Genomic DNA, 10,143 nt, shown 5'->3' on the forward strand with positions numbered 1-10,143 from the left:
TACATCTTTCAAGCTTTCTCCTCTTCACAGGTAGCATGTATAATAATTGTAAGAACTGCTTCTTAAAATTTAACTTATTTATTTCTTGTTCCCCTTCCTGCTTCCCTTCTCCCACGCAGTGGAGCAGATTACTATGATTATGGCCATGGACTGAGTGAAGAAACATATGACTCTTATGGTGAGTAGCTTTGAGCTGAATGAGTACAGTAGTAAAGTCTTCTGAAAAAGTAATATAAACACAGAAGAATAATTTCCCTAAGGCAGACTTCAGTTCAGATAACAGCTGTTCGGGGATTCTTGCACTGTCACAGAGCTCCACATGTGGTTATTGAGAAAAATACTGCAGGAGGCTTCTGTGGTGTGTTAGCTAACATAGTCATGTAAAACTAAAATCAAAGAAATAAAAAACTAAAAGAGAAAAATCTAAATCATACTGCAAGTACTCCTTTCATGTCACATGCAATGAGATTTATGGAAAAAAATGGGGTGTTGGGACTTTAGAAGCTGTTTGCTGCTGAAAGCAAGTGTTTCTAGTGTGGCATAACTGATGTGCAATTTGATAGCAGCTAGGAATATGCTGAACTTCTGTACTGAGTCAGAGCCTAACTGAGAGTGCTTTAGACTTGTATGGTCCTCTTGTATGCTTATCATGCATCAGTCTTGTGAAATCAAGCAGGGAGTCATTATGTAAAGGTTGTAAAAGTACTTTAGGTGGCTAATAGACACGAGGGCAGTGGGTTGCTCATACAGAGACAAAACAATGCATAATGAAGCAAAAACCATATGCCAGTGGTAAAGACTACACTTTTTTTGGGCTAGAATTACAGCAGTGACAGTTTTAATTAAAGAAATCTGTTACGGATTAGAAGCATAAAGCATGTTAAAAGGCACCTTTGCTTAAGGGATCAATGTTAAATCTCTGGCTAGAGATCAGAGAAATAAAATCTAGATCACTCAAATATCAAACATTTGAGGATTGCTAGTACATAGTTTGAGAGTTGTGACTCAGGGTAATGAATGTTACAGTGATTTCAGAACTCAACTGAAAATATTCCGTGATATATTTCTTGGACTATGTTTTGAAGTGTTCCCTGCTGAAAACAAAAATGACCTCAACTAAGATGTTTGTCTTGATAAATGAACCTAATACAGAAGTTTGCTCAATATCATCTGCTTAAACTAGTTCATTTTGCTTAAGGGAAAAGACAATTTATCAAAAGAAGAGGTCATTTGAAATTCCTCTATCCCCCAGCACTTTCACTTGGTCTTGATAGATATATAAGTTAAATGTTTATTTCAGTATTAAAATAAATGCTTTGCCAATATAAGCATGATATTTCTAAGAATATTTCATGAATGCAAAATTGATAGGGGGAAAATGTGCTAAACTGCTCAATATAGATAGAGTTGACTGAGGGGGGAAATGCGGATTGCAGTACTTAGGGCTGAAAAAAAATATTTATTTTCCCATTTAGAATTGGTTTTCTAAGCACTGCCACTCAGAATATTAAGTGATATATTTACTCATGTTGAGAGGAAGACTATAAATACCTTGAATGATTTGGGGTTAGAGCCAATAAAGCCTTAGTGACTACAAGTTACATGCTTTCTTAACTAGCTCACCCTCAAGTACACCCTTAAATGTGGAATCAAGTACTAATAATCATCCTTACGTTACATAAAGAACATTAGTTGCCTCAAAATAAAATTCATAAGACAGCTCACTGAGCAGATGGCTGCCTAGTGCTAGCCAGGAGGAAACGGTGTCGCAGGAACTATCTGAATTTCTCGTTCTCTGAGAAGCTCAGGTGCCAAGTCCAGAGGATATAGGAAGATATTTTTTAGAATTCTGAGCCCCAATGGTACCAAAAGGAGTACTGATGAAAAGTAACTCTTTACCCTACTGATTTAGCCAGGTGCTTGAAAAGGAGCAAGGACTCGCTTCAAACTGTTCTTGCTACTAAACTAAGATTGATTTTTATATTTAAACTATTATTTGCAGCAGTACTTTAAAGCTAGGATATTCTTTAATTCTTGTCCCTTAGCCAGCTGCCTTTACTGTCTGGCTGGGGTTCTCTTCCTTAATATGAACCTTGTTCTCATTGCAGTGAAGAAGCCCATAAGGTTGCTTCTCATGTGTGTTATTCTGTTACCAGATAGCTGGAGAACATGCCTAAGATAAAGTTTAATTCTTCTAGCCTTAGAGCTAAATTTGAACTTGTGTCTCTTGCCTACTAGGCAATTGTTCCGGCCACCTCAGTGTGATACGTAACCTATGCTCCCCTCATCTTTTTTTTTTAAATAAAGTATCTAGGATGAAACTATTACGAAGAAACGATGAAACTATACCGTTGAGTTTATGGGATCCCTGCCACCTAATTTCAGATGTCTACCATCTGAGGAAGTTACCTTACCATTCAAAGAAATTCAGGGTGTTCCTTGATTGTTGACTGATATTTTTTTTCTGTTGACTAGAACGACAAATAGTGATGCCTCCATTTTAGATTACCATATTTATTCATTTGGATTCCACAATTTGTTTCTGGATTGCATTGTGTTCACTTGTACACTTGTCTGCTTAGGGCAGAGCAATTCCCCAAAAACAGATTTGGAAGCACATTCACTCTTTTCAGGTTGCTTTTGGGACTTTTTTTTACTCTTGGTTTATATGGTACTCTGATTTGTGTTCACATGATTAAAGCACACCTAAGTCCTGTTTTGTTATACTATGCGTTTGGTCCTGAATCTTCCCTCATGTTGTGAATGCCCGGCACAGTAGGTCTGATTCTCATTTATTCATACAATATGCTGCTCCCTTTTGTTTATATTTATTACCATTAAAACACAGTAGGATTTTGAAGCATTAAACATAGCACACATTGTTTCACAAATTTCTTTTACTGTCAAAATTCAAACAAGCAGTGTCCCCTACTTTTTAATGTTTTTATAACCTACCTTCCAATTTCTTGCATGTTAGAGGAAATGTGTGTTTAAGTGAAGACTAACATTGCCTTTAGATTGTTAGAAGCCACAGGTGTTTGTAGTGAAACTTGAGGCTTTTTACTATTAGATTGCATATTTGAATTAAATCTAAATTGGTGCTGATTCAAAGAAATTTATTTCTGAGGGTTGCTTATTTATAGCTCAGATGCTTCATTCATTTCATCCTAACATAATTATTTCTTAGTCTGTTAGTATAGCTGGCATTTCTATATATATTGAGTAAGTAGACTCAGCTGAATGACAGAGCCCTAAATAGTTTCCCTGTAAATCTGTCACACTCCATGGTGTTACTGGCTGAAAGACCATCATGGGGTAGCTCATGTAGATGTGTTGCACCCACATTTTGTGGTTCAAGAATTAAACTTCAGTATGTACACCTTGGTTTGAGTAAATAGTGTTGCCATTTAAATCACAAATAATAATATTTTTTTTTAAAGTACAGTATCTGAGAATATTGAAAGGGGTCTAACTATATTTTATTTTCCCTTCTTGTAGGGCAAGAAGAATGGACCAACTCAAGACACAAGGCACCTTCTGCAAGGACGACAAAAGGAGTCTACAGAGACCAGCCATATGCGAGATACTGATTGTACTGTCTGATGTTGTGAAATATCCAATCTCCACCAGTCCTGTATACTGTTCAAAGTAATTTTTTCTATGAACAATCCCTTTTTATTAAATCAAAGCGCTTAAAAATCTGAACGGATGGACTGAACTTAAAATATTTTGTTGAAAGAACAACCTGGACAGAAAGATATGTAAAACAAGGAACTTTGTTATTTCCAAACTGTATTTGAAAAATAGGTGATCAAAAAAATAACCTTTGATTAACTAGTGTTAAACTAGGTTTACTAAATATGTTAGTCCATTCTTTTAACATAAGCGTAACCTTTTATTTTAAAGGTTTTCAACAATTTAGTTTTTAGTCTTTATTTTCAGCCATTTGCTAGTTTTTCTCTTTGCAAACATGCGTAAAAAGGGAAGCAAATTACAAATGCAAATAATGTGGTATTTTGTAACTCAAGTCTTGAAATGTTCTGTAGTGTTAAGCAAAGTTTTACCCTTGCTTGATACTAAATAAACTTTTGAAAGAAAATCAGTGTGTGTGAGATTAATTTTATGCTTTATCTTATAATAAAACTTCATAAATAGTAGTAAACAGGGAGAAATCCGTTTAACAATGTGATCATTGTTAAAGGCTCATATTAAACATAAAAGGCTCATATTAAACATTGCACAACTTCTTAAAAATGGTATAAACCTAAATGTACGTTTATATACTCACAGTAGATATAAATGCTGTTTAAAGTATCCAAATGGTATGGATCTGCTTGAGTGCCACATTAAATCAAAATATTTTTGTAAAAAATGGTTTAAAATAGCTAATGAATTTTCTGAAAAAGATGTGACTAGTTTTCATCTTGTTGAGCATTTTTTCACTAGTGCAACTTTGGAATTTTTATGAGAATTTTGGTACGTTAATGACCACCTCGCTCCGTGCTGGAAGCAATAAACACAAAGCTTTTAAAGACTTTCTGACTTGACTAATTGAGGTCGCTTTCGTCAGAGGCAGAGGATGTGTAACCCTTAAAACGGTCTTCATTTGCAAAGGTAAATAAATCAAATAAGATTTTAATCTCACTAATTTATCGTAGTATAACCAATAAAAACAGGGAGACTACAACTTAGAAAGTTTCATTTCAGAATGTAGGAAAGGCTTTAAGAACACCTAAATTCTCATTTTAAAACGTTTAATTTTTGTTAGTAATCTAAAATCCTTAGCATAGCTAGTTAAATTTGGACAAACTATTCCCTATTAAACAACTGTAAAACCTCATAACCAATAGTTCGTAATATATTATTTTTCCATAAATTCTAGTAACTTAAACATTACAAATGTTATCTGAAGTTCTTTTTGTTGATCACTAAGTCTTTATTAATTATAGTTTGATTTACATTGTTTTCTTTATTTTTTTATTTGAAAGTCTTTCAAATTTTGTAAAAGTATTTTGTTTTCTCTTGTCAGGAAACCTAACTCTTTGGACAGCCAAGAGAACAAAAACCTTAATCTTCTGATGCTTTGGTAGGTATCTTTACTCATCTGTGAAATTATTAGATAAATAATGGAGCTTTTGATCAGGTCCTTAATTTTTTATACACAAGGCTTTAATTACTTAATGGTTACAGGCACTGAACTATAGCGCAATCAAAATCACTGCCTATTTTCAATTCCTCTGGGAAAACCCATAATTTTAAATTGTCATTAAACAGGACATTAAACTGTGCTGGTATGTATGCAGACACTGTCCTCTGGGTGTTTGCTTATTGTGTGACTGTATCTGAGACTGGAAATCAAAAGGTATACCTAATTCTGACAGCATTTCAGCCAATTAAGTATTTCATCACATAGAGGTAGAAAAGAAAGAAAAAGAATGTGAAAAAAAAGAAAAGAAAGAAAATGGATGTAATTTTATGCTAACAGTGTTCAAATGGGAACTTAAAACTCTCATCTGGTCAGCAGACAGGTCTGAAATGGTTTTACAAACCTGAATAAAGCATTTTGTAGAATGATTTTTTGAGTCAAGCATTTCTGCATGAAATGCAAAGTGGATTTTGGCACAAATGGAGGACAAGTCCATTGAGAAACATTAGCTATAGACCTAGTTTTACTGTTTCTGATGAATTCAATACATAAAGTTTAGTGGTGGACTTGGCAGTGCTAGGTTAACAGTTGGACTTGATGATCTTAGAGATCTTTTCCAGCCTAAATGATCTTATAATTCTATGAAGTAATTTAACTGTACTTTGTACAGACTTTTTCTTTGTTTTCTACTTGGAATGGAAATTCTTCCTGCTAACCTCAGATCTCAGAGCCTGTAGTGGACTTTAGAGCTTTATACTTCAAAATATTGCATACATTGTACTGCTTCCCTACAGAACTGTAAATTTAGGAGTCTGCTGTCACAGGCCAAAGGATTTTTTTGTACATACTAAATGGCTTTAGAACAATTTTGACACTACTGTAAATGTTTAAAGCAAAGGACTTTAGAAAGGTTAGGAGAGCTTGGGGAGGATTCCTGCCCTCTGGGGCTCAAAGGGCAAAGATTAAATAACCGAGAGTAAGGCTAGCTGCTAGAACTGCTAGAGCAAATCTGAGAATATAAATATCTTTTTTAAATACATATATACATAAATAGTGACACTGGTTAAATCTTTCTTTCTATTGACAACTTCTAAATCACTTAATATTATGAGTTGCATAAATCATTAAGTTTTCATTTGCAAATATTAAGTTGTATATTTACCATATACAATGAAACTGGATGGCTTAAAACTAAAATATCTAGTAGCAGGGATAGCTAGTAGTGAATCAGAAGTGAATTCGACCTGCTGGAGTGCTTATCCAACTCGTAGTTTTGATGCCATCTTTCCTTGGTGCATTCTGTATGGAGGATGGATGGATCAGCAGAGATATGTGCAGTTTCTCTTGGGGGGGGGAGAGCGGGGTTGGAAATCAGGTGCCCATGTCAAATCATGCAGAGGATGTTTGCAACTCCCATTGTTTGACAGGGTCTCATGTGACTGGATGTTGCAGGTCACGATTTAATTAAAAGAAAATTCTTCACATGACTAAGTGCACACCCATCCTGGTGTTGGCTTTGGGCATGTGCCAGATCTGCATCTGACAGAAGACAGCGTAATCCCTGGCCTTATAGTGTTCCTACTGAGTTGCTGTGACCCACCTTGCCAGAAAAGTTAATCATTTGAGTCCTGGTTTATTTGCTCTTTTAATGAGATGCAAGATCTAAATGTGGTAAATTTCAGAAAAAAAGTGCATAGATATTGAACATAATAGTGGTATGAATTTTAAATCCAGTAAGTCTTCCTTCTTTCAATGCCTCACATTTTATTTCTCCCAAGAAAAGAATGTTTATACCACTTAAAACAGCTGATTCTAGATATTCATAGAAACTACAAATTTGCAGTATAAAACTTGATAGTTCTGAGATAATGTGCACTAGCATTGTGTTCAGCTATTTCATTTTTGTTTTTCTTTCTTTGGACTAATCTATGAAATTAAATTTGTTGGGTTTTGAACTGAGGGAAAAATAAATCTAAAAAGATGCCTTAACCAGAGAAGGAGGAAGGTAGAGAGGAACAGGGGAGAGGGAGAGAGAAAGAGAAAAGACAGCCTTTATTTTATCATGACAAACTTCAATTTAGCAACATTTATCCATTCTAGTAAGAATAGTATTCTTACACTAGTCAGTTGCTGTGTTACTCGCCAAGTAATATGATTATAATCACATCATTAATTTGCCTTTATTGAAGCTTTTATCACACTTGCGTTGAATTCCAATGAAAGCAGTTTCTGCAATGGTTTCCATAAATCTGCATACATTTATTGTATACATTATTGCCTGATTCAACTGCTTGTAATCTGACAGTCTTCAGAGAATTAGTAGTAGCTAGTCTTGGGATGTATACAAATAAATTCTGTTTTCTCTTTTTCAGGAACTTCTGCCATGTTAATTACGGACTGCTTAGAGCATTGTACTTGTCCGTGTGCCTAGGCAACAATGAGACAGGCTTCGGAGTATGAAAATCCTGTTCTGTATTTCTTGTATTAAAGCCTTAAAGTGTATAATGTTATATACTTTTTAAAATAATTGTATATATAAACCATTAATTGTTTAGTGACTAAAAAATGTTTTATTTGGAGGTCAATAAAGAATTTCCATTTAAGTTCCTGTTACAAAGCAATAATGCAACTTCATGTTCCTTTAGTGACTCCCCTTAGCCTTACACAGCAAGTATAAGCATGTGTGAATTCTCATGACATAAAGTTTAAATATGCTTTTCAAAATAGCTTGTCTGATATATGAACAACATGAATAAATTAAAATGAAGATTGGTGTTTTATTCTGAAGCTTTTCATATTAACTAATCGTAAACAGGTCTACTTAAAACAAGACTCATGGGTAGAAATGATATTCCAACTTCCATTTCCTTCAGAAACTTGTTGTATAACATGAAGGTGTTTTAATTCCTGTCAATTATATTATGCTGCTTATTCTCTTTCACTTGGTGTTTGCATAGAAATGTTTTCTCTGATACACACAGTTTTTTAGTAGTAGTATTGGATGAGGCTTTTACACCTTGATTAATCTTGTATCTTACAGCTATGTTTCCTCAATGCTTTCTCTGTTTTATATTAATCGTGATTGTGATAATTTGTAACAAATAAAATTATGATAATTTAATTCCTTTTGTTTTTTCCTAAATATTTCTTGCAGAGTGTGTGTCTCATTCCTCAGTTACGTTTCCATCAGATGTATTTTTCTTTTTGTATTTACTGAAACTCATTCATCCTCAGAAAAACAATCTGGGTCTACCACATTTATTTTTATCTTGAAAATAAGCAATATCACTTAATAACTTCTTCACACCAAATGCCTCCTCTTCAGCATATTATTTTCTAATACTGTATACTGACTATTGAAGGATGGATTGGAAATTTATGGGGATACGGGAAAAATTAAGATTTCATGTTAAACTTTGCACTGATGCAAGTGTCTTGAGTAACATACCATGTTTAATAAAGTGAAAAAAACAACAACAACAACAACAGCAAACACTATCCATTTAAGGTGCTTTTATCAGTTACTCTCACAATCAGGAAATATTTTCCCTGCCATCATCTCTCACCATATTACAACTACATTTCTGCAATGTTTTCCACAGCAAGCTATAAGTACATAGAAAATAAATAACATATTTAATAAGTAAGAGCAAAATCTGAAAACATTTGAGTAAGCACAAGAGATGTATAATAATGGATTCCCTTCACATTGACAGGCAGGAACCTCTGGTGTGGAACAGCACCTAACATTTTAAATGCTAGCCAAGTGTAAAAATTGTCTGTAGATCCTGGGCAGGGAGGGCTGGAATTTAGATAAGCAGAATGCAATTTCACTTGCTACAATTTGGACTGGACAGTAGGATTACCAACACAATCTAATTTGAGGACTGCTATGAGCTACATAATGAGTAGGGTATTGAGCTTTCACTCTAGAGTCAACAACAAAGCTTCCTAGTATTGATATTGAAATGTTTTGCTAGCATAACTTATTTTAATATGTGGCACTATCAAAGCTACCTAGAATTTCCAATAATTTTGATATCTTTTCTAAATACTGAGTAGACTAACATAGAAACTGATACAGTCAAGTTAAAGTGGGTTAGGCGCAGGCTATCTGCCTGTTTGTCTTGCACACAGTTTGCTTGATTTCACTAAAAACCTCTTTGTTCTCTGAATCCTGGTCTTCGTTTCTGCTGGGTTTTATTAATAAGTGGGGTTGTGTATTTCTTGTGATCTCTTCTAAGTGAAATCTGGGTCTTGTTGAAAGGGGGAAAATTTTCATCACTCACTTCAAGAGACCGCGTATGTGCATTGGAAGGGAAGGCTGCATCCTTCCTCCAGTTCTACGATAACAGTTCGTACCATCACCTTTCTTAAAGGTTTGGAGCAAGGACATGAGCTTCAGTCTGCTTCACAATCTTTCCAATAGTGTACTTAGACATCTAAAAGTGGGTGTCTCCCACCATTACTTAAGTACATAAATTTATGAAATAATAGACTATAACTGTATGAATTAGAACAAACCATGGTCATCCTTTCTAAAGAATGTTTCAGAGCATACTATTCAAGCTGGAACTTCTCATCTTTCTGGGTAAAAGAATGGAAAATTTAAAGATGAAAATAAAAAGTTATAAAGTTAAAAATACACATAATATACTGATAAAGAGGATTACATCTGTCATTGAATGATAGAATTTCCCAGTTACCAATATCCAACAACCTCAGGGCTGCCACAGCCAGCAAATTCACAACCAAGAATCAGAGTATCTTTGGCTTCAAGTTTATGAAAAAGATTAATTGGTTGAAGGGGCTGAGAATTATTTTCACTAGCTCAGCATTTTTTTTCCAAGACAGCTGCAATTGTTTAATGGGAAGAAAAACCCCTTTGGTAATGGAAATTATTGAAGGTAGTTAGTGTTAAAGCACGTATTGCTAAGATGATAAATGTTTGTGCACTCTCAGATACTTGAATGTGTTTGCAGTGCATTGACCCTTGT

At 34.4% G+C, this 10,143-nt stretch overlaps 1 protein-coding gene across 4 annotated transcripts in view; it reads left to right on the forward strand.

Moving 5' to 3' along the window:
• KHDRBS3 (KH RNA binding domain containing, signal transduction associated 3) overlaps window positions 1–8,267 on the forward strand; it is a 94,245-nt gene extending 85,978 nt beyond the window's left edge. For 3 of the 4 annotated variants that reach the window (XM_013192648.3, XM_048049474.2, XM_013192650.3), the window contains 2 exons: window positions 120–178; window positions 3,499–4,099. In XM_013192648.3, coding sequence (XP_013048102.1) covers window positions 120–178; window positions 3,499–3,590 — 151 coding nt within the window. In that variant the 3' untranslated portion in view covers window positions 3,591–4,099. Of the gene's footprint in view, window positions 1–119; window positions 179–3,498; window positions 4,100–5,029; window positions 5,087–7,518 lie in introns of those variants that run through there. The other variant, XR_007158627.2, reaches the window with a different exon arrangement.
• Window positions 8,268–10,143: the final 1,876 nt, after the last annotated feature.

Source organism: Anser cygnoides, chromosome 2 (assembly GCF_040182565.1).
Source record: "Anser cygnoides isolate HZ-2024a breed goose chromosome 2, Taihu_goose_T2T_genome, whole genome shotgun sequence".
NCBI lineage: Eukaryota > Metazoa > Chordata > Aves > Anseriformes > Anatidae > Anser > Anser cygnoides.